General features: G+C 36.1%; 1 protein-coding gene across 1 annotated transcript in view; it reads left to right on the top strand.

Annotated features, from left to right (window-relative positions):
- Positions 1 to 25,876, top strand: part of UNC13C (unc-13 homolog C) — a 613,702-nt gene that overhangs the window by 212,771 nt on the left and 375,055 nt on the right. Inside the window, exons 8-10 of the mRNA XM_032593636.1 lie at positions 22,424 to 22,502; positions 23,640 to 23,645; positions 24,778 to 24,849. Of these exons, the coding sequence (XP_032449527.1) occupies positions 22,424 to 22,502; positions 23,640 to 23,645; positions 24,778 to 24,849 (157 nt within the window). The remainder of the gene's footprint in view (positions 1 to 22,423; positions 22,503 to 23,639; positions 23,646 to 24,777; positions 24,850 to 25,876) is intronic.

Genomic DNA, 25,876 nt, shown 5'->3' with positions numbered 1-25,876 from the left:
TGCTTATACTTCCTAAGGCAAAGCAGATCATCCTCACAGTTGAGCAGTAAATAGGGAGCAGTTGAAGGAAATGCCTGTCAGATATGATTCTGTATAGATCATAGAGCAAATTTTGTTAAAGGTATTTTGTGGCACTTTGCAGCAAGTATAATGTAAAAGCAGAAACCTCATAGTGCTTCTGACAGATACAGTGAGTATAAGGAGTCAACTGTTAGTGTGGTCAAACGATCATAATCTGGAAAATTACAACAAAGTGAAACTGCAAGGCAAGGGCTCTTGGCTTATGAAATTGCCCTGGCAAGAACACAATTCACGAATGTCAGAAGTCTATAATGTTGTGACCTCCAGTTATGTTTATAACTCCCAATGTATAAAGCATTGTGTTGGGGTTGTTAAAATATAACCCACTTCCAGTGGGAAATAAGTAGCAAGAATAACCTGGACCTCAATAAAAGTTTTGACTAAAATTCTGCATTGCACAATGTCAGAGAGCAAGTGTTCTCATACAATGCAATGAGCCAATTTATAATAGCAGTGACACCTGGGTGTTGGTGATAATGGTGATGATAATGATCAAGTATTAGAGAAGAGGAGGGGCAGAAGTGGAGCAGGAAAAAGAAGGGGAAGGATAGAGAAGAAATTAAGGAAACAAATATGCCCACTGGAATTCCACAATTAACCAATTATTTGAGGGGCTGGGATAACCCACATAAATTAATTACCTAAATAATTGAAGTGCCCATTAAAGATACCTAAACAATATTTTATTAGCATAGTTTTGAATAAGTTTCCTTCCAAAAAGCAATACATACGTTTCTGCCTTCTTAAAATACTCAGAACGTATTTGTTGTTTTTGGAGATAGCTCAGGTCACTGTAATGGATATTCATCACTTATATAGTAGTTAGGAAGATTAGCTCTGAAACCAGACTCCCTGGGTTTAAATTCAGCTCTGTAATTGTTAATGGTGTGATTTTGTAGAAAGATACCTAACATCGTTGTATTTCAGATTGCTAACTTATAAGGATAATGATAGTTATCTCACAGATTTATTGTTTGCATTAAATGAGTTAATGTGTGGAAAGCAGCTGTAACAGTGCTTGACACATACTGAGAGCTCAAAAGATAATATTGAACAGTTAGTGGTTGTTTATTCATTTGTTCCCATAATATATATTGAGCACTTATGTGCCAAGCACCATTCACACCATAAGGAAACGAAAGTGTTGTGCCCTTTGTGAAGCTTGAATTCTAGTAGGAATGGCAGGTAATAAAAAATAAACACAAGTAAACTATTAAATGTATAAGATGGTCATAAGAACTATGGAAATAGAAAAACGTAGAGCAGGAAAAAGGAGATTGGAAGCACTGAAGTTTCAGTGGGGGAGTAGGGGCAGTCTGCATGTTGTAGTCTACATTAGTGCAGTAGATTGGTAAAGTTAAGTTAGTCTCATTGACAAGATGAGATTTAAACAAAACCATAGTTCATATTCAATTAATAGCTCCAGACTATATAGTATTTTTGAGTTCTTGTGTTTGAGTTATATATTTTTTTCAAAGAAAAAGTAAAATGACTCCTTGGTTCTTGTGTATTATTTTGGCCCCAATGTATTTATGCTTACCAGTATTTGTCTATATGGTCAACCCAAGAACTCTTGCTTTGTGTGATTTCTCATGCAAGGTGAATCCATGGTTAATTAATCAAGTCCCTGGACCTTGAACACCTTGCCCTTGTTCCTCATATGGCTCAGGGCTCCTGTACTGAAAGCAAGTGTCCCTGGGATACTGAACACTGCTCTTCAACCTTTGTCCTTACTTCCTCTGCCCTGACCCAATCCATTCATACGGTTAGATATATGGAGATATAAGTGCCTAAGAAGGAAGGGTTTCAGGGTAGCATTAGAAGAATGGTGGGGTCAATGTCCTAGAAACCCAAAGGAAAAAAAAAGCTATTTGGTAGTTCTCCCATTTTTAGTTCCTTATTTACTTTATTTGATATCCGAGAGGAGATTATGGACAACTGGGAGCTCCAAGTTGTAACTGGGAGCTCCAATTAGTAATTATCCTAAATGCTACAGAGAAAGAGAAGAGAGACGAGAGAAGAGAGTAGAGAGTCTAGCATGTGTTAATTGATATGTTTATTTTATTAAAAGTATATATAAGACATTGTATTTCCTAACTAGTTGATTAACATTTGAATCAATTTCCTGCTGCTTAGTAACTATATTAATTTTGAACAAATTATTTAACTTCTCTGAACCACAATTTCCTTTTCTATGAAACAAAAATAATTTCTACTTGAAAAGTTATTGTGAATATGATAAAGAATATATTAGAGGAGTCTGGTGTACTATGACATATAGTTGATATTCAATAAATTGATGAAACATTTAATATAATTTATTTTATTAGAAAAAAACTATTTTTTTTGGTCTGGCAAAATAAGTGTTAATTTTCCTAATCAGTGATTTTGTTGAAAGTCATTTCTATCTTGGTTCTTTAAATTAGTTGTTTTGTCATTAGATGATTAATGCTCTTATTTAGCAATCATCATGAATAAGGGTTGTGGCATAAAATAGTTATTTTGTAGAGTGAAATGCAATGCTATACCATAAATTTCTTCATGATGAGAAATTCAAACATTTGTAGTACAAATCTTTTCTTTTTAAACTACTTGATATAGCTTTATATATTTAGGTTATATGCAATTCAGTGCTTTATAATTACATGTATTCATACACCATCACATATTTCAAGTTTTTATGTCCCTTTAAGGCCACAAATAAACTTAGTGTATATCCTCCATGTCAGAAACTTTGAAGTGTGTAATATTTTACCCTAGGTAGTCTATCACATTTTCATGGATGCTGGCAGAAGACATGAGATCGCCTGGTCAGAGACAGGGCGTTATTACATAAGACACAGCAAGTAGTATGAACTTTACGTCTGCATCTGTTTCTATTGTCCATTAGGCCCAGGGGGGCAATGTGGAGGCAGACCTAGATAGATGCAAGGTACACAGTAGATTTGCATCAGTTTCTGGGCTTAGGACACCTCAGTCTTTTAAAAGCAAACCAAATCAAATGTTACCTCAAAAGGAGACAGTACATTTACTTTACTGGCAAGGGCATGGATCTGTCCTTTACTCCAGAGTAGGACACTATCTCCATGTGGACTCTATGTATATCTGTGAGAAGTTAGTCTACAATAAAGGTTCATGCCTCCATTCACAAGTTGTACAGAAAAGCGAAAGACCCATGAAAAATTGTCTCTCAGCGCTATATGGCAGTTAGTACTCTAGATATATACTAGGAGGTCAGTAATGCTAAGGTGAATTAATTTGACCAGAGAATCATGAAATCACTGCTGTAAATTACATGACTCTTTATGTGTATTCTCTACTGACTTCCTGTTCAATTGAGTCCCTGAGGAAGACATTGATTACAAACTCAATCATTTGTACAGAGATGATATAGAAAGATACTAAGGGTCCACATCAACCAAAAATAGAGATGAAGGGGAACAAAGGAGTTCAGTTACTGAAGTAACAAATTAGAGGAGTTTCTTATTGGGAATATTAACAAGAGTTGCTATTAGTGATATGCTGGTAAATGTTTTACAACTGGCTTTCCATTAACAATAGCAATAAAAACAAAGCCCCCAAACTAATTTGTAGTGTTTATCTATTTTCCTGGTCTACATTGTCCTATTAAAGCCAATTTCAAGCTATCAATGTGACAACTCTAAATGTGCAATTCAGGAAAGATGTGCACAATCTGTTCTCCAGAATCATGAGGCGAGCTTAAGTACACCATTGCTTGCATTGGACAAAACGGAAGTAATAGTAACAAATGCCCATTTCCCCAATTCCCCCTTTTTGTCTTAGTATTCTCTGTCACATTACATAGGGTAATAAGTGCAAGCTGGTGGGACTTCTTGGGATATACCATATTTCACATATCTAGTCTTTTACTAGAGTCATATCTAGTTGCTTTTATTAGAGAAAATAAAAGGGAATGAATTTGTGTGACAGTTGCCTCACCTGTAAGCAAGCAGGACTCAGGTCAGGATGCAGCCTTAGCTCCCATCTCCTGCAACACTCTTATCAGTGGCAAAATTCTGCTCTTCCCTCATATATTACCCCCAGGATACAAGTTAAGAGCCACTTGATTACTTCTCATTGGCTTACTTGTACAACCTGTTTATTTGATATGGGGTCCTAATTGTCATTGGCTCAAATGCTTTAGCTTGCATAGGGAGACTAAATGACCAACTTATGATAATAGGAACTAATGTATATTGTGGCTAGCACTTGCTAACTGGTAGAAAGTTGCTATCTTTGTTCTGTTATATTGTTTGCATTTTATGAACAAAGTTGACATGTATTCTCTTTACCTCATCTCCCATGGTGAAATCATCACCCTAAGGTTACTAGCTAAGTTGTCATTGTGCCAGACCGTAGAGGAGAGATCCACATGATGGACAGATGCCAGGCAGGCATGCACCCAAAAGAAAAATCCAGGTAGAAATTTGTATCGTTGTTGCATTAATGATCTTATCAGAAACACGCCCATTTTCAAGTAACTCTGCTTATATTCCACCGGGCAGATGATTCTTTCCCAAATCCAGAGAATCATATGCTGTCATTGAAAGCCAGCTCCAATATCACCATGAGTTGAGAGACTACTAATTATACACATAAGGCGCTCCTCATAGGAATCCAGCAGTCTTTCCTCTTCCCGCTTCTCAAGTCTGCACAGCCAAATCCCCCAAATCTGCATAGTTTGGTTCCCTTCTTCTCCTTTCCATCCTAATTAGATCTTTGTTTGTTTGTTTGTTTTAAATACTGGGTTTAAAATGTATTTCTAGAAAACTAGTTTTGACAATCTGCTTGCAGAGTTGATTACACATTAAGCTAAATATAGATGTATTTGTCTTTGTTAAAATAACTGTAATTACTTTTTGGTTGGGAGTGTTTTTAAAGCTCCGTTTCAGCTCCAGTAACTACACCTGTAATTGTGAGGCATGTTCATTGGGAACAAACAATACTTAGTCTCTATTTAACCCCTGATTGCATTGAGTAGGCAAAATATTCCTATGTTAAGAATAGTAAGAACAACATTATCAGTTAGATAAATGATGAATTGATTTGTTCTTCAGTTTTCAGAGAAGCATACCAGTTACAATAATGAACTTTCCAAATTCCAAGGTGGATGAAAAATCTAGAACAGTTTTAAAATTTCTATAATTACTTGAGATTCTAAATGTGTGTTTATTTTCCTTTGAAAGGAGTACCTAAAAAAAGAACTGAAAGGAATTCTTCCAATCATTAATTTTCCTTTTATTTACTAAGTAATACATTTACTGATACTAATAAGTGTCAAGTTCCTATACTAAATACCAGATATCAAAAATAAATTGTATATGTTTCCTAATTTGAGGATTCTATAATTAAGGAGAAAGTCAGATATGGGCAAATAACACAATGCTTAATGTGTGTTATAAATAGAATAAATTGAATATGAAGGTAGCATAGTCATATTGGTCCTAGGCTATTCAATGAAGTTTCTGAAGATCATGCAGTTGAGTTTTGTTAAAACTTTTGAGTTTGTGATCACTTGCACAACCCTGGGCCATCACTCCTCTGAGTACCTTCATGGGTTGCAGAGAAGTGATTTTGCAGCAGATGGACAGATAAGGGAAGCCACTTCTCAACCTGCCAAGAATAACTGGTAGTTATGCTTAAAACTTTCAGAGATATGAAAATGCTCTTCTAGTCCAATGGTACCAGAAGTCTGTCACCCATAGGACTTGAGGTCATATAATGCAGAGAGAGCACAGATAGAGCTGCTGAGGGAGAGAAGTAATGGACTGTGAATTAGTGGTCAGAGAAACATTTCCTTAAAAGTATAATTGATAGTATAATATTATATCCTAGCATGTGTGATTCAGTTGGAATTCCTTTAACACCTACCCTCCTTGTTGGCAATTCATCCAAAATAGTACCTTATATTTATTGTTTTTCTGAAATTAGACTTTAATTCTATTTTAAGAATTCCATAAATTTCTTAAAGTAAGACAACCATGGGATAACGTACAACCAGGGCCTGACTCCTTTGGTTTGTCTGTGACTGGGTTACTTCGATGTGTACAACATGGATTTTCTTCTCTGCTTTATTTTTTTTATCCTTTGAGGTGAACAGGGTTTCAAAACCTTTCTTGGTACCACCTGTCAAAGCCAGACCACTGGGCTGAATGTGTCTTTATTGAGCTAAAGTTTGAGTCATGTTTGTGTTTCTATTTGTATGGTACAGGGAAACTGTAAAAAAAGAATACAGAAAATATTGTCTGTAATAAGAGGGACCTGGGCTATGAAAGTCAGGCAACCACCTAATGACATTAGTCTCTGCCATCAGGGACTACTAATTTTCATTAGTGACAGGAGAGGGATTGCGAAAAATTTCAGGCTATTAAATTTGAGGCATATGTATAAAGAAAATTATAATTAAAAGAAATCTTAGATTTCTAAGATATCAGCTTTGATAAATATAGTTACTTTGCTATTGGATATTTGATTCTATTTAATGGCATTTAAGTAAAGCATATTAAGAAGCTGTGTCTCATTAACTTATGAATGACTGTGGTCTAGAAACTATGTATAAATCGATGCTGAGATTTTTCAGAGAGAGATGGCTAAGAAAATTAGCTTCAAATCCGGGAACATTAATACACACAATGTCATATTTACTACAGCTTTGAGCCACAGAAGCATGGTTTAGGAATGTAAAAACTTACACTCTAAATTAGACCCTTTGTAGGATGAATTTTAATTAAATGGAAATGTTTTCAAACAATAATGGGTGCTTAAGTGTAAGAACATTTCAGGCTGAATTTTTTATTTTCTGTGTTGTAGCCTGTCATAATGTCTGAGGTTAATTTAGCTTCAGTCAATGTTTCAGAAGGAGAAGAAATGTTTCTGTTATAGGGAATTACAAGCCCTAAAAATGCTATATTGTCCACTCGATAATCAATCTGTTAAGGAAATGAGCCCTAGAAGGTACATGTTGTAATTGAGTTGTTAGAAGTCAGTCCCCAATACCAGAAATTGGTCCCTCAAGCCTAACAATGAGAAAACTTTAAGGGAAATGTTTTAGCAGCAGCATTTTATGTTTTAACTTCTGCAACTCATTGTAATAAAACCTACGACCATCTCATTGTTCTTGCTATGAAAAAAAAATATTTTTAGTCACTGGAAACACAAAATGTAGCACCAGGATAGTAAATCTTTCACATCCCCTTTATCTCTTTAAAAACTTAAAAATGGCATTAGCTTAAAAAAAAAAAAAAGTAATGATAAAAAATGAGGTAGTCAGCACTTCTAAAACTGTGTGTCAAAGGAACAAGGGCTGGAAAGAAAGAGCCTGCCTAAAGTGTTAAAGAGCATTATGGAGCATTAAGAGGTCAAATGCCTAGGAAAGGAGAAAGTAATTTAGTGGAATACAAAGGCTCTCCTTCACAAGGAGGCCATTTGCTCTTTAAAATATTATAGCAGTTTCAATTGGGAATTCTACCAGAGTTCATAAAGTGGAATGAAGGGGTTGAAAAAGAAAGTAGTGAAGCCACCTCTGTCAAGACCCTCATTAAGGAATCCATTAAAGAACCGAGGATTACTTCAACAATCTTTTTAGACCACCTCTCTGTCCCCTTTATCCCTCCTCTAATAAATACATCTTGAACAACACTGCCAAACTGGTCTTACAACATGGCTTTCATCATGTTAGACCCATGGCCATGCACTACAGGAAGATGGAAGCAGCTGTTTTGTTCAAGGTGAACGGAAGATGGGAGAAAATGGAGATGGGGAAATTGGTAATTACAGAGTTAGTGAGAAGAATTCTTGGCCTAATGATAAGATATACAGGAAGATTGTGATGATCCATATATAAAGGAAGATGCAAAAGAGAAGACAATGTGAGCGATAAAAGAGAGAACAAGACAGAGACCAGAAAGAAAACGGACAAAGCTTGGTGTCTTTTGGATATTAGAAGCAAAGAAGAAGGGAGGGCTGCAGTGATTGTCTGGATCTCCCAAGTATTTCCAGCTTGCTGCCGGTCATCTGGGTATCTTGTACAAGTGTTTACATTCTTTGCAGCTTACTTTCCACATCCCTAAAATACAAATGGGGGAGGAGGTCATTTCTTAGCCTGCTTGAGTTTTACAATCTGGATTAGCTATTATTTAGGATGGTAAACCTCTGCGATTCGCCAAATAGTGATAGTATAAAAAACAGTGAAATCAAAAAAGAGACATGCAAAAGGAAATTTGCAGGCAGAATAATTGTTTCTAAAATGGATGTCTTGGCTTAAAAGTGCTGACAGGTTTGTGGAAATAACGAGAACATTTAAGAACTATTTGTTGATACCTACTGCCTGGAGTGATCCAGGCACTCAGCAGAACAAACGTGCTTCTTGCCTGCTTCAGTGGAATTACTGCGGATACAAATTTACTGCATGAACTAGAGAAAGAGCAAAAGAGACAAAGCAAGCCGGAGAACGTATTTAAAAATGGTCGGCAAGTCAAGATGCCAGTTCACTATTATTAACACGTTCTTATTATTAATGTATTAATACATTAATATTATTAATACATGCCAGAATAAGCAAGAGATGGAAGATAGGAATATTCTATGCCCTATTTAAGTCTCATTTTCCTCTTCAGATGTTAGCAGCATTGTGCAAGTGTACATAATTTTGTATCTTTGTTGTACAACTATGCCCTCTAAACTCAAGCCAATTATTTCATCTCTTGCTCAACCAAAGAGTTAGTGATCACTCAAGGTAAGAGGAAATATGGCTACAATGGTCTTACTGAGAGAGAGCATGTTGGTGTCTAACATAGTTCCTTCCAAAGAGTCCATCAGTGGTAGTTTAGAGGACTGTAAGTGATTTCCAATAACGACAAACATTGTACTTTATGGCCACAGTTAAGAGAATCCAGGAGGTGAAGAAGAGGCGATGGAGGAGTCTGGAATGATTAGTACTGAGGAGGAGCTTAATGCTTTGAATTTTATTTCCATTTTGAGACAAGGCTTGGAAAATTGAGAAGATAAAAGCAGTGTTTTTCAGAGATTAGAGTTAAGAGAAAAAAAAATGAACTTGGTTGGGCTATCTCTGAGACCCTTGTCTGACAGGAAGTTAAATAGCTGGGACCAGGATTGTAGATAAGTGTGAGATAAGGAATAATCTCACTCAACATGTATCATTGTCAAAGCTGGGGTGTTAAAAATGGGAGAAGCAGAGAAAGAAGTCTAGACCAAAACTGAGTCAGAAGAGAAAGTTAATAGAGCTCAGAGTACAGCATAGACTATACCCACTACTTGGGCTTTCTGCCCTTCTTTTTCTTTCATTCTTCAAGTAGAGAGCTACCTACAACTTCCTGTCTGCCAGGAACAGTGGTACTAATCTATGCTTTAGTTTGGAGGAATATTAATAGCCCTAGGGCAGCAGTGAGGCGGCACCTATTTGATCTACTTCAATAACATTCCTGCCTACAGAAGTCTATAATAAATTAATTACTACCAGTAATGTATAATCTACTCATATATATCATCTCAATGCTCCCAACACTGCTACAAGGAGGGTAATTATTCCATTTTCTGTATGAGATCACTGAGATTCATATAAGTTAAAAAATAATTACTGGTCTAGTAACGAGGCTCTTATCTTCCTGTGACAAAAACCTTGCCTGCAAACTCACTTCATTGTGAGGTCATTGACTTTCTCCCTGGTCCTCCGGCTTTGCTCTTGCTCTTTCCAGGAGTTATTTCAAAGATAAGAATCTTACTTTTTAAAACTGAGACTATGGTTAATTTAATATCTTATCTCTGTTGTCAAGACCTATTCACTTGAACCTCTACTTTTTATTTTTCCCTGTTACATGCCAGAGTTGGCTCTAGAGAGGTAGATACAAGTGAGATTTGTCATTTTTTGAAACATGTATTCTAGTGGGTACATCTGTATAAACAACCAAACAATGTAGTTATACAGGGGTTATGACAGAAGACTTAGAACAACTGTTCTCAGAAGTGTTTCTGCTTGACCCTTATCTTTATAGCAGCATTATTTACAATAGTTAAATCATGGAAGCAGCCAGAGTATCCACTGATAGATGAATGGATAAGGAAAATGTGAGATAGATACATATATGTGTGTGTGTGTATGTATATACACACGTGTATACACACACCACAATGGGATATTATCCAAGCATAAAAAGGAATGAAATCTTGCCATTTGCAACAACATAGATGGAGCTAGAGAATATAATGCTAAGCCAAATAAGCCAGGCAGAGAAAGACAAATACCATATGAATTCACTCATATGTGGAATTTAAGAAGCAAATCAAGCAAGCAAGTTGGGGGAGAAAAGACACAAGCCAAAAAAACCCCACAAGAAAAACAAAACAAAAAAAAACCCACAAAAAAACAGACTCCTAACTATAGAGAACAAACTAGTGGCTACCAAAAGGGAGGTGGGGGTGGGTGGGTGAAATAGATGAAGGGGATTAAGAGTACCCTTATCTTGATGGCACTGAATAATAGATGGAACTTGAAATTCTATATTGTACATCTGAAACTAATATAACACTGTATGTTAACTGTACTGGAATTAAAATTTAAAAAATGTTTTTCTGCTCCAGTTCAACCAAAAAGTAGGCTGTTCTCTATTAGCAACAAATATTTATTTACCTTTGAACCCACACAACTGCTGATAAGCCCATCTTTGAAGCCAGGAGTCATGATTTTCCCCTCTCCTCTCCTACTCACTGCCCAGCCCCTCCCACTGAGAATCTCTGATGTTGAGGTTACAGAGAAGTGCAGTTGTTTGAGATGGGGAGGAGGTAGGTACCTTCAAAGTCCATGAGTGTTAGGTTCAAATTTCATTTGGGAGGTAGATAAGTGTGAGCCTATGCCACTCAGCAAGGAGGCCAGTACCAGTAGAGGAAGTACTGGAGTGAAAATAGATGAGTGGGGAAATAGTGTGTTGACCCTGGGGATCTATAAAGGAGTTCAGGATGGCCGCAACAAGAAGGTAGAGGGAAAAGTCAAAGAAGATGAGACCAGAGGGACAATCATACCTTACTGGGATATAAAGACATTTGTTCTATATCTTGTATCCAATAAGGGATATTGAATATGAAAACTGTATCTTTGTATTAATAGTCTAGAAAAAAAAAACTGTTGGCAATGTAAAAAATGGGCTGGATAACAAACAGACAAAGAAAAACAATGAAAAGATGAGCTAAAATAGTAAGACCTGGCGTAGAACACTATCAGTATGGGCGTTCAGGAGTGAGATGCCAAAAATACCATATTTTATCAAATCTACATGTTTTTGATTTTATTTTATATACGTGTGTAAGTTTGTTTGTTGGTTTATTTATTTTGAGAGGGGGCAGAGTGAGAGAAACTCATGCAGACTCTGTGCTGTCAGTACAGAGCCCATCGTGGGGCTTGAACCCACAAACTGTGAGATCATGACCTGAGCTGAAATCAACAGTTGGGCACTCAGTTGAGTCACCCAGACGCCCCTACAACATCTGTTTTTACACATTATAACAAACCAAGATGCATTTAACTAATGGTGTCTTGCAGTCATTGGTAAGTAAGCAGCAATTATAAGAATTTTACTGTCTATACATTTATATATCTAGTAAAAGTGCTCTGCGGAAGTGTTGTAATTTTATTGTTATTGCTAGCGGTATGAGCTGGACATTTGCAATTTCTTAACGTTTTAGTTGAGAAAAATTGGGATGATTTAAGGAAGGATAGGATGATGATTTGAAGCTTTGGGTGAGGTTGAGAGCCCACCAACATCACTGTCTGCAGTGCCCACTTCTTGAAACAAGAGAGACAATAATGAAGCGCTATTTTATATAATGCCACATCCCCATTGCTCTTGATAGCTTAAAAGACAATAATTTGGAAAAAGTCCAAGACATTGATCATTTTGAGTTGAAGAGTAGTTCTCAAAAGCTGGACTCTGAATGAGAAACTTAAGGAATAACAATTCACTTTGTTTATATTTTTCTTTTCAGATATAGAAAAATATGATACATGACAAATGTGTGTCATTGATGAAGTTGGTTTAAGAGGGTCCTTAATGTTATTTTAAATTTTTTAAAATGCTTATTTACTTTTGGGAGAAGAAAGAGAGAGGGAGAGGGAGGGAGGCGTGAGCAGGGGAGGGGCAGAGAGAGGGAGACACAGAATCTGAAGCAGATTCCAGGCTCCAAACAGTCAGCACAGAGCCCAAAGCGGCTCGAAACCACAAACTGTGCGTTCATGACCACCCAGGTGCCGCAAGAAGGCCTTTTAATAAACGCACAATTTAAATTCTACTTGCTAAGAAAGCATATCAGAGATTAATTTGATTTTTCCCCTAATGTAGAAATATATAATGCTGTATCTTATAACAGGTGGTGTGTTAATTATGATGAAATATAGAATCAAAATATCTTTAGGAATGGTGATTAATTGGATGTGGAGAATGAATCATCCAATTACACAGACAAATATCATTCAGTGTTGACAATAATAAAAATAAAAAGGTGAAAAAAGAGGAAGGGAAAATATCCTGAATAACATATTCTAATAAGCAGCAGTTGAATAATTAAAGTTGATAATGATCATCTGGAAAATTGTGTTAAAATGTATGTAAAATATAAAATATTAAGCAAATGAAAATGATTATTGTATGTTTACCATTAAGTAACTAAATACAAAGAGTTGTTTTTAAAAGTCTGTAAGAGAATACAGCTATATTATAGGAGAGGGATTTAGCATGATTCATTATTAATCTTTTACATTGCCTTAGTGTTCCATAATGCTAAAAAAGATTAATTATACAGCCCTGCCCATTAATTGTCTTGGAAACATAGAAAAAAACAGAAGCACTGTGATCTGTTTTTTTGTTGTTGTTTTCTTTTTTAGGCTTATAGTCTTCAATTAATTTAACAACTCCTTGTCATATAAATAGAGTCTACTAATTTTATGATTTCTAATGGAAATTATCCAGCCCGTGAATATTACCAATTAATCCTCAACCACCCACTTGTGGAAACAGCACACCTTCATCTCATAATCAGAAAGTACTACCTTTGGTAAAACTGCTTGATAGTTTCCACAGGATAGTCTCTTGGTACCTTCTCTGAGATTTTTTCCAATCTATATACATTTAGTATGTTATCAGATCCATTCTGGGATAAGATAATAATATATATTAAAATCAGCTTTCAGTGGTGCCTGGGTGACTCGGTTAAATGTCTGACTTTGGCTCAGGTCATGATCTCGCAGTCATGAGTTTGAGCCCCGCGTCGGGCTCTGTGCTGACAGCTCAGAGCCTGGAGCTTGTTTTGGATGCTGTGTCTCCCCCTCTCTCTGTCCCTCCCATGCTCATGCTGTCTCTCGCCGTTTCTCAATAATAAATAAATGTTAAAAAATTTAAAATAAGCTTTCACATCTTTAATCTTAGATATCAGATTCTTTAACAATTTCAGGATGTATATCCTTTAGGTAATGTGTATTGGTTTGTTCTGTAACAAGATGATTAACTGAATCTGAGTCAACACAGACAGCAATATAATTTCATACCTCAGATTTTATTAAACTCTGTAAATTCCCTTTATTTAAGAAATTTTTTTAATGTTCATTTCTTTTGAGAAAGAAAGTAAGAGACTGAGGAGGAGTAGGGGCAGAGAGAGAGAGAGGGAGAGAGAGAATCCCAAGCAGGCTCCACACTGTCAGTGCAAAACCGGATATCAGGCTCCATCCAATGAACCATGAGATCATGACCTGAGCCAAAATCAAGAGATGGTTTCTCAACCAACTGAGCCACCAAGGCACCCCAGTAAATTCCTTTTATAGTAATGCAAAGAACTAAGAAGTAAAATTATGAAAAATAATGACTATGTAGTGTAGAACAAATATTGAATCAAATATAGAAGACACCATAATTTATGGAATTTTATCCATTTTGTAAATTTTATGTGATGATTGACTTTCCACATATTTCCTTAGGTCTCATGTTTTCATCCCATTTGTAGTGCCTATAGTCTAAAAGCCTCCTTTTTTCCTGGAGAGAACTCTTGAATGGCTGAAGAGGGGCTGTTTGGGGAGGATTGGGACTATTTTATACACTGATACAGGATTTCTGATCTAAAGATAATACTGTCTTGGAATACACTTAAAGTGTTTCAAATAATAGTAAGAACTCTAGATCAATTGGGATAGACTTCTTACATCTTCCAAAAAAAGAAAAAAAAAAAAAGAAAAATGTATGTGTATAAAGAACATGGGGTTTGAGGTAAGAGTCCTTCAGTGGAAAACAAGCTCTGCCATAGACTTGTAGGCCTGGATAAGTTGCTTAACTTTCGTTTCATTAAAAGTAAAGTAGGGTTATTTGTAAGCCTCAGTTCATATTATTGTTGTAAATATGCAATAATCCAATCATATGAACAGTGGAATATGATAAGCCCTTGAGCTTATGTTCAAATCCAATCACTGCTATCTATGACTTAGTGATTTTGGGAATAATTCTAAACAATTCTGTGCATTGATATCCTCATTTATAATATTATGGAAATAATTGTACCTATACTTTATTGGATTTTTTGAGAATAAAATGTGGTAATATATGTCAAGGTTGGCTGTAAGTATTAGCATTATACCTGGCTGCTGGTAAACACAATATAAATATTAACTCTTGTAAGCTAGTTTGCTGGCAATGGTTAGCAATAGCTTAATCAAATCAGCTGTACCGAAAAGGACTGAAATTAGACTGCTGCTTCCCTAGAATCAGATAGCACCTTCAGAGTTTCTTGTCTGCTGTTGCCTGTTTTGATGATTCTCCCTGACCTCTTCATCATTGAGCCTAGGTAGTTTCTTACAGATTTTAACTGGTATCCTTGAACTTGACTTCTTGCCTGGAAAGTCAATGATTTCTTTATCTACATATAATTCCAGTCTTCACCATTTTTAGTTTTAATCTCTCCCAGATCTCTCTATTGGGAACATACTTACTTTTTATTTTTTTTTTAATTTAAACTTAACATATGGTGCAATTTTGGGTTCAGGAGTAAAATTCAGTGATTCATTCACTTAAATAAAATACCCAGTGGTCACCATAACAAGTGCCCTCCTTAGTATTTATCACCCATCTAGCCCATCTCCCCACCCCCCTTCCTCCATCAACCCATAGTTCTTTAAGTGTCTTGTGGTTTGTTTCCTTCTCTTCTGTCCCTCCTGCCACTTCCCATATGTCCATTCATTTTGTTTGTTAAATTCCACATATGAGTGAAATCAAATGGTATTTGTCTTTCTCTGATTGACCTATTTTGCTTAGCATAATACAGTGTAGTTCCATCCACATCATGGCAAATGGCTAGATTCCATTCTTTTCGGTGGCTAGTATTCCAGTGTGTGTGTGTGTGTGTGTGTGTGTGTGTGTGTGTGTGTATGCATATGTGTATGTATGTGTGTGTATATATATAAATATATATATATGTATGTGTAGGATAAAGAATATATACATATGTACACACACCCACATACATTACATATTCTTTATCCATTCATCAGTTGATGGATATTTGGGTACTGTCCAAAGCTTGGCTGTTGTTGATAACGCTGCTATGAACATTGGAGCCCTGTACCTCCTTGAATATGTATTTTTGTATCCTTTGGGAAAATACCTGATAGTGCAGTTGCTGGATTGCAGGGTTGTTATATTTTTGGTTTCTTTTTTTTATTTTTTTTTAAATGTTTTATTTATTTTTGAGACAGAGAGAGACAGAGCATGAACAGGGGAGGGTCAGAGAGAGAGGGAGACACAGAATCCGAAGCAGGCTCCAGGCTCTGAGCTGTCAGCACACAGCCCAAGGCGGGGCTCAAACTCACAGACCATGAAATCATGACCTGAGCCGGAGTCGGACGTTCAACCTACTAAGCCACCCAGGCGCCCCACCACCAACCTCTATTTTTAGTTTCTTGAAGAACTTCCATAGTGGTCTCCAGAGTAGCTAGCTGCACCAGTGTGCATTTTCTCCAACAGTGCAAGAGGGTTCTCCACTCCTGCCCTGCATCCTTGCCAAATCCTATTGTTTCTTGTATTGTTAATTTTAGGCATTCTGACAAGTATGAGGTGGTATCTCATTGTGGTTTTGATTTCTATTTCCCTGATGATGAATGACGTTGAGCATCTTTTCATGTGCCTCTAAGCCATCTGGATGTCTTCTCTGGCAAAGTGTCTATTCAAGTCTTCTGCCATTGTTTCACTGGATTATTTGGTTTTGGGGTGTTGGGTTTGATAAGTTCTTTATAAATTTTGGATACTAACCCTTTATCAGATATGTTACTTGCAAAAATCTTCTCCCATTCTGTAAGCCACCTTTTAGTGTTGTTGGTTATTTCCTCCACTGTGCAGCAGGTTTTTATCTTGATGAAGTCCCAATAGTTCTTGTTTGCTTTTGTTACCCTTGCCTTTGGTGATGTGTCTAGTAAGAAGTTGTGGCTCTGAAGTCAAAGAGGTTGCTACCTGTGTTCTCTAGGATTTTGATGGTTTCCTGTCTCACATTTAGGTCTTTCATCCATTTTGAATTTATTCTTGTGTATGGTGTTAGAAAGTGGTCCACTTTTATTCTGCTTGTCACCGTCCAGTTTTCCCAACATCATTTGTTGAAGAGACTGTCTTTTTTCCATTGGATATTCTTTCCTGATTTGTTGAAGATGAGGTAACCCTATAGTTCTGGGCCCATTTCTGGGTTTTCCATTCTGTTCGATTGTTCTATGTGTCTCTTTTCATGCCAGTATCATACTGTCTTGTGACTAAAGCTTTGTAATACAGCTTGAAATCTGGAATCATGATGCCTCCAGTTTTGTCTTTTTCAAGATTGCTTTGGCTTTTTGGGGCCTTTTGTGGTTACAAAAAACTTTAGGACTGTTTATTCTAGCTCTGTGAAAAATGCTGGTGGCATTTTGATAGGGATTGCATTAAATGTGTAGGTTGCTTTGGGTAGCATAGATATTTTAACAATGTTTGTTCTTCTAATCCATAGACAGGGAATGCTTTTCCATTTCTTTGTGTCCTCTTCAATTTCTTCCATAAGCATTCTATAATTTTCAAACTATAGATCTTTTACCTCTTTAGTTAGGTTTATTCTTAACCAGGAAATCAACAAGGAAACAATGACTTCTAATGACAAACTGGACTAGATGGACTTAACAGATAGATTCAGAATATTTCATCTTGAAGCAGCAGAATACACATTCTTCTCAAGTGCACATGGAGCATTCTCCAGAACTGATCACATACTGGGTCAGAAATCAGCCCTCAACAAGTACAAACAGATCAAGATCATACCATGCATATTTTCAGAATACAACAGTATGAAACTTGAAGTCAACCACAACGAAAAGTTTGGAAAGCCCTCAAATACGTGGAGGTTAAAGGACATCCTAACAAAGAATGAATGGGTTAACCAGGAAATTAAAGAAGAAATTTTAAAGTATATGGAAGCAAATGAAAATGGAAACATGAAAATTCAAAGCTTTGGGTTGCAGCAAACGTGATCTTAAGAGGCAAGTGTATTGCAATTCAGGCCCAACTCAAGAAGCAGGAAGGGTCCCAAATACACAACCTAACCTTATACCTAAAGGAGCTAGAAAAGGAGCAAGCCTGCAGAAGAAGGGAAATTATAGAGATTAGAGTGAAAATAAATAATACAGACACAACAACAACAAAAACAGTAGAACAGATCAATATAACTAAGAATTGGCTTTTTCACAGAATTAACAAAATTGATAAACCTCTAGCCAGACTTATCAAAAAGAAAAGAGAAAGGATCCAAATAGTTAAAATCATGAATGAGACAGGAGAGATCATGACCAACACCACAGAAATACAAACACTTACAAGAGAATACCAAGAAAACCTATATGCCAACAAATGGGGCAATCTGGAAGAGATGGACAAATTTCTAGAAACTTACAAAGTAACAAAACTGAAACAGAATGAGAAATGGAAAATTTACACACACCCATAACCAGCAAAGACATTGAATCAGTAATCAAAAATCTACCAAAAAACCAGAGTCCTGGGCCAGATGGCTTCCTAGGGGAATTCTACTAGACATTTAAAGAAGAGTTAATACCTATTCTCAAATTGTTCCAAAATACAGAAATAGAAGAAAACTTCCAAACTAATTTTACAAAACCAGCATTACCTTGATTCCAAAACCAGACAAAGACTCCACTCAAAAGGAGAATTAAACTTGGGCTCCTGGGTAGCTCAGTTGGTTAAGTGACCAACTTTGGCTCAGGTCATAATCTCCCCACTTGTGAGTTTGAGCCTGCTTTGAATTCTGTGAATTCCTTGAATTCTCTCTCTTCCCCTTCCCTGCTCACATTCTGTCTTGCTCTCAAAAATAATACATAAACATTAAAAAGATTTTTTAAAAAAACAGAATTACAGGCCAATGTCCTTGATGAACATGGATGCAAAAATTCTCAACAAGATTTTAGCAAATCAAATCCAGTAGTACATTAAAAGAATTATTCACCATGATCAAGTGGGATTTATTCCTGGGCTGCAGGTGTGGTTCAGTATTCACAAATCAATGTGAGAGACCACATTAATAAAATAAAGGATAAGAACCATATGATCTTGCAGAAAAGGCTTTTGACAAAATACAGCATCCATTCTTGATTAAAAACCCTCAACAAAGTAGGGATAGCTGGAACATACCTCAACATCATAAAGGCCATATATGAAAGACCCACAGCTAACATCATCCTCAATGGGGAAAAACCAGGAGTCTTTTCTTCATGGTCAGGAAAAGACAAGAAATTCCACTCTAACAATTACTATTTAACATAGTACTGGAAGTCTTAGCGTCAGCAATCAGACAGCAAAAATAAATAAAAGGCATCCAAATCAGCAAGGACGAAGTCAAACTTTCACTATTGGCAGATGACATGACACTTCATAGAAAATCTAAAAGACTCCACCAAAAAATTGTTAAGAGATAATACATGAACTCAGCAAAGTCGCAGGACATAAAATCAATGAGCAGAAATCTGTTGCATTTCTATATACCAATAATGCAGCAGAAAAAGAAATCAGGGAATCAATTCCATTTGTAATTGCACCAAAACAATAAGGAACACTTTCAATAAATGTTACAAAGGTGCCTGGGTGGGTCATTTGCTTAATTGTTCCTTGATTTCAGCTCACATCATGATCTCATGGTCTTGAGATTGAGCCCCATGTTGGGCTCTGGGGTGGGTGTGGAGCCTGCTTAAGATTCTCTCTCTCTTCCTCTCTCCCCTGCTTGCTCTCTCTCTTTCTCTCAAAAATAAATAAATAAATTAAATATTTCAAAAATATCTTACATTTTTATAGAGCTTTACAGTATTTACCAAACACTTATCCACTCTTGAGGTAAGGCCATTAGGGAAACTTCTTCTTCTTCTTTTTTTTAATACTCAGATTTACAATAAAAGTTTTATTATTACTTGATGAATAATCCATTGAAAGTTTATGTTTATGCAAACATCTTACAGTAATAATGAAAATGTAAAACTCTAAGGAAGTACAACGTGATTTTGAGCATTTTTTTAAAACGGTAAAGATTAAGAGAAAATTTCTATTGCAATTAAAAATTTTACGAATTTCAAAATATGAATTTAATGAAACTAAACTCAAGGCAGATAGAAATTTTGGATTCATGTCTGTAACTTGGGCTCATTATTCCATAATGTTCAGGTTTGGCCTGGGTCCTTGGCTGTCTCTGTTATAATGAGACAAGCAAAGGAGTGAAATTTAAGACCCAAGAAAATATGTGTGTGACACTGATTCTTGAACTTGTGAGTAGATAAGTTTGCTCAAAATTCTAGGTGCTCTTGGGAATTTGAATTAAGTTCTATGAGCAGGAAAACATGAAGAAATCATTAGTGTAAAAAAACCACACAACCCATGTGTATATTACACTTTGTAGTTTATAAATCACTTTCTCAAGCATTGTCACAATTGAATGTGTTTCTTTACATAGTTATTTAAGTTACATTATTTAGCAGTCAAAACATTTCAAAACATTCAGACACAGCTAGTTAGTGTGATTGCCATGTAGTGTGATGGCAAGACATTTATTAATTATACTTTATGTCACTATTAATTCTCTTCACAGGAGGTAGAAAATAGAAACCACTAGGAATCCAAGCCTTAGATTGGAGCAAACAAAACTCAAAAGATCCTTCTAGAAACACACTTATATACCCTTTTCCCATAAATGTGTTATTTGGGATGTGTCAGAATCAAGAATGAACTAGCAGTGAGAGGGGAAGAATATGGAAAGAGAATAGGAGGGAAGTGAAAAGTTACACTGATGGAGGAGTTGGTTCACTTTCTGAAGACAGGTGTTGAGAAGGAAAAAAAGAAGATTTAATTGCCCCTTTCCCTTGCTTGATCCTGCCATTTCTTGCAGTCCATAAGAGCATGCTGCCAATGATGTGTGTGTGTGTGTGTGTGTGTGTGTGTGTGTGTGTGTGTGTTATCCTAATCTTGGTTTTTGACTGGCGTTGTGCCATTGGCCTAGAGAGTATCAATTGGCATTGTTCTGGGTAATGATGGAAACTGTATGAACTCTTTTCTCATACAGTCATTGCTGAACAGGCTCTCAAATGTCATTTTCCCCACACGTACTATCTTCCCTCCTATTGCTTCTCCTTTTCCTTTTCATTCATGTGTGTTGATCTCTGCCCTGCTATTATCCTTTTCCTGTATTCTATGATCTAAACAAAAACTTTTAGTTGAAATTCATGAACTTAAATATAATTTGCTCAGAATTGACAGACTTCTTCCTCATGTGCAGTGGTATTAATATTCACATTTATTACTGAATAAACATATAAGTTATAACCTTGCTATTTATTGACGTTCTATCTTTATTAACACTTTCTTTTAGTACTATTTCACATAACGAGTTGTGTGATAACTTAGTGAATTATTCAAGATCATCAAGCTAGTGATTGATACAACTAGAAGTGTTGGAGTTAAGACCACGGCTACTATAAAAAAAATCCAGTAAGGCAAAACTTTCCCTTCATTAAGCTAAGAGCAAAGAGGCCATCTCTGTGTCAGTGAAAACGGGGCTGTGAGATGCTGATAATCTATTATCAGCTTTTGTGGCCTGTTCAGGGGCAGAGGTGCATAGCTAACACCCTTGCCTTTGAATTGTGTGTGCCTGGTGAAAAAGGTGATTCTAATAAGCTGGAGTTTAGCAAGAGTTTTATAGGTCAGGTGAGCATAAGGGAAGCTCTCCTCAGTGACTTGAGCACATTTGTGGTTGTATAAAATCACTAGCTTAGATGCAACAAAAAACAATTCAATGTATTCCATTATTTTAATAAAGAATATATTTCAAGAATATTTTTAATTGCAAACATGGTAACGCTTATTATGGAGCATTGACTCTTACCAAATTTATAACAGTGAGAATCTTTGCTTTTTCTTTGACCCAGTATCACTCCACAGAAGTAACTCTCGCTATCAATTTAATGAATATCTTTCTAGGTATTTTTCTGTGTATATATAAGCACATGTAATACAGTATCATACTAAACTTACTAAAATGCAAACTTACTTTTTTCACATAACATGATTTTTTTTCATTTATACACATATGTATTTAACTCGTTTACTTTATTGTGTTCTCATTGGATAGATAATATAATTCATTCCATAAATATTTAGGTTACCTAGCTTGTATTGCTATTACAAAAAGAAATGGTGCAGTGAATATCCTTGGATAACAAATTAATTTCTTGTTGTATTTTTCTGTGCGGTAGATTCCAAAAAAGGAAAAATTCTGATATAAGGGTTATTACAAATACTCTAAATGCAACTATGGCTCTTTGAGATACCAGTTTGGAGTTTCATCTGTGAAGATGAAACACATCAAAAAAGAATGATATTTTTTACAAATACAGGTATTTCTTATATCGTTGCAGACAAAAGTTGCAGCAAAAATGGTTTGCTTCTATCTCTCCAGAAATGCAAAGTTGCATGTAACTAACAATTTTTATTATCTTCCTTGTGATGCTGACAGAAAACCAAGGTGTCAGCCAAGCCAGGCTAAAGTTTCAATGTATGGAACTATCCAAGAATACAAGTGATCACTTTGGTAGCTAGAGTCTCCTTTTCACTGGGTGAGGGTTGGTGAGTTCACTGGGTGAGGTCTTAAGAGGCTTGGATTTTTCCTATTTTGTGAACCAGTTGAAAATCATGGTATACATTTAATCTTTTTTACAGCCTTTTTCTTAAAGGAAGTCCTTATCCCATTGAAATCATTCCTCTTTCTCCTCTTTCAGGGCTGGGCGAGGGCTTTATGGTATTGACAGTATGCCAGATCTCCGTAGGAAGAAAACTTTGCCCATTGTACGAGATGTGGTAAGGAACTCCTGTTTCATTCTCTTCAGTTGTATGTGTTGCCTTTTTCTTTATCATTAAGTGCCATGCCTATCTGTATTTCATAGAATAATACATATAAGAAGTTGGATTCTACCAAGTGTTGCATTTATCATTTCTTTAAAATCTATTAAATAAATGAAATAATTCTAACCTTTTGACAGCGTTTTTTTTTAAGCCTTCTTTCTTTTTCTCCAACATGGGGCTTGAACTCCTGGCCTTGAGATCAAGAGTTGTATGTTCTACTGACAGAGACAGCCACGTACCCCTTAGCCCCCTTTTTTATTGGTTAAAATTACAAACCAGTTTAAAATGGCATAACAATTGGGCAAATAGAAGTCACAGGGCATGCTAACTGAGCTGCTGTTAACTGGGCTTTGATAGGTGCAATGTTGCAAAGGACCACAAGTTTAATGGGCACTTGGAGGCTTGTTTTGGACTTCCTCACCTTATGTCACTGGATTCTACTACTTTATAAAGCAGCAGATACTATTAACCAATTCTTTATTTAATTAAGATCAAATTTAATCACATTAATAAGTGATTCCACTCTCTGAAGAAAATTACAACTCTAAACTCATTAAAACCTCGTTAAACCTAAACATAACTCTGAATAACTCAAGCTCTCCTATAACAAAATATGCACAGGACCACCTAAAGATGCAAAGGATTGATAATGGTCCACATTAGACTATTAAAAACAAATAGCTTAACTGCCAGAAAACAAAGTGTTTTGTTCTATCATCCAAATTGTCTCCAGTTTCCTGGAGGCAAATTCTTAACAGTTTATGACATGAAAATATGTTTTATCCCACAGAAATAGAAATTTCCCTTTTAGCGGCAATTTATGCTATTTCTTATATCAGTAATTTTTAATTTTACTATGAAAACCTTCATCTGAAAACCATCACTTGTGTTCGAAATTAGGAAAGATAAAATCTTGATTGGAAAGATCTTCTACTGAACAGCATGCTGTGTCTCTGTAGCCCAGATTTCTGCCATTGTAGTGTGGATATTATTTTAAAGTGTTCAGTTTATTTAACATCATTATACTCTTTTCTCACCATTCTTATGTCTAATTATTTACACTTTGTTTCCTCTGACACTTGGGATCTTCAGGCCATGGTAAGTGATTTTCAATTTAATATTTTCTATATTTCTGAATGTATGTTGCGCTTACTCATGGGATAAAAGAGGGCAAGATGGGGAAATAAAAAGAGACAGAAGACTGAGAAATTTGGGTTCTGCAAGAATTTAACATCTAGTTCTATTCTGAAAGATACACAAAATTATATACACAACAGGTATGAATACAGACTGAAATAGAATGCAAACATAATTTTAGAGACAATAGTTGTCAGAAATGGAAGATCATCTTGGCTAACTCCTTGGACGTAATCTCTCTATAGGTTTACACAGAAGGGGTGGTGATGGATGGATAGTGACTTCCTCACTAAGGATTGCTAAGCTTTTATCTGAGTTTATGGCTTTGTAGCTCCAAGGAGATAGATTTAAGACCAGGTGCAAAATCCCATTGTGACTTCTCTTTGTTCCTAATGAGATAACATATTAAACATTCCCATCTAAAACTTCGGGTTTCCAAAGTTCTCTACAGTTCTGCTGAGTGTATTATATCACACACATTTCAGGTAGGAGATATAATGGTTCTGTTTTATGGTAGGGAAACAAGAGGGACTTGACTTTTATTTAAAATTACTTATGTTACCAAGATTGAGTTAAGAAAACCAATCTGGGTATAATGGTTCTCACCTGATAAAGTGAACACTTAGGAAAAATATACTGCTTAGATATGAAAGAATATTCCAGGGAACTGGAACAACTCAAGGATCATCTAACACCTGTGATTTGGGGCTGTCACACAGATCATCTGGCTCTGCGCCAGTGGCCATGCTTTATGAAGAAATGTGATCATGATCACCTTGAGGAAAAACAAAGTTAGAGAAGTCTCTTGCTAACATGGAAACCTGGGGCTGATCAATCTGCCTTGCTGGACCTCAGTTTTCTCATCAGTTAAATGTAAGGGTTGGGTCTGATTATATAAGGGGATTGTATCAGCTTTAATGTTCCATGATTTCACATTCTGGATGAACTAGCTGACTACTGAAAATGGCAGGTGCCTATTGACTAAAACATGAACCGTGATAGGTTATATTTTTACATTTTCACATGTTGTTGAACAATATGTACTTAGCATCCACCTCATGTGCCAATAACTCCTAAATTCTGTTTATTTTAGACTCTGGCTGCCCGGAAATCTGGACTCTCCCTGGCTATGGTCATTAGGACATCTCTAAACAATGAGGAACTGGTAGGTGCAGAGTCGATTGCTATGTATTGATATAGTCCAGGGGAAGGCAATTCTGATCAAGCCACTCAGTTGTAATGTTGATTCCAAAATTCCAGAAATAACTGGCAACACGGGGAAAGTCTGACCCTAAACAAATTTCATCCAGACCTCAACTTCACTATCATACAGATTATCCTCTGTTGATCAAATATGCATGCGCCTCTCTGTCTTTACAAATGTTATTCCGTCCTAATGCATTTTACCTGTAATTCTCCCCTTGAGAAAAATCCTGTTACATTTTTATATGATTCAAATTTTGCCTCCCTTCTGAGGCTGTCCCAAACATCTTTCTCCCCTTGTGGCTGAATTTTCAGCTTCCTCCTTTGAGCTCTTTCTAGCATTTAATCACAACCTCCATACTGTAGTATAGCAAAAGTGAAGGTTGCTTGGGGTGAGTCCCATCTGTACCAGTAAATTAGCATTGTTACACCTGGCATTTTATCTAACTTCTCTGAGTCGTTTTCTCTCATCTGTATAGTGAGGTAATAAGACAAATTATTAAAGGAGTGGATACATTTTTAACACTTGGCACTGCTTAGAGTATAGTAAAACATAAATGCAAGCTGCTGGTTTTATTATTTTTATAAGCAATTAACTTTATTATTTTGCATAAACCTTTGCTTTTAGACTGCTTTCTTGAGGGTAGCATTGTGTCCTGTTTTTTTGCTCTTGTTAAATACTTTCACCCCTTTTGCTTAGTACATTATCTGACATGAGGTATGTACTTTGTAAATTCTTGTTGAATGAAAGAACCAACTGGTTAGAAAATACAAGTAGACTCCAATATCTAGGTCAAGAATTCTTGAATTTGGCTCATTAGAGTCACCTGTGGTAGCTTTAAACCATGCAGATGCCTGGGTCTAGCGCCCAGTGATTCTGATTTAATTGGCTTCAGATGTGGCTTGGGTCTAAAGGGATTTAAAAAAAATTTTAGGCGATTCTAACGTGCAGTGGATGTTGTGCTGTGGTAACTCCTTCCTGCCCAGCC

The sequence above is a fragment of the Lynx canadensis genome, chromosome B3 (genome assembly GCF_007474595.2).
Source record: "Lynx canadensis isolate LIC74 chromosome B3, mLynCan4.pri.v2, whole genome shotgun sequence".
NCBI classification, from domain to species: domain Eukaryota; kingdom Metazoa; phylum Chordata; class Mammalia; order Carnivora; family Felidae; genus Lynx; species Lynx canadensis.
This window is presented reverse-complemented; position numbering and strand designations above follow the sequence as displayed.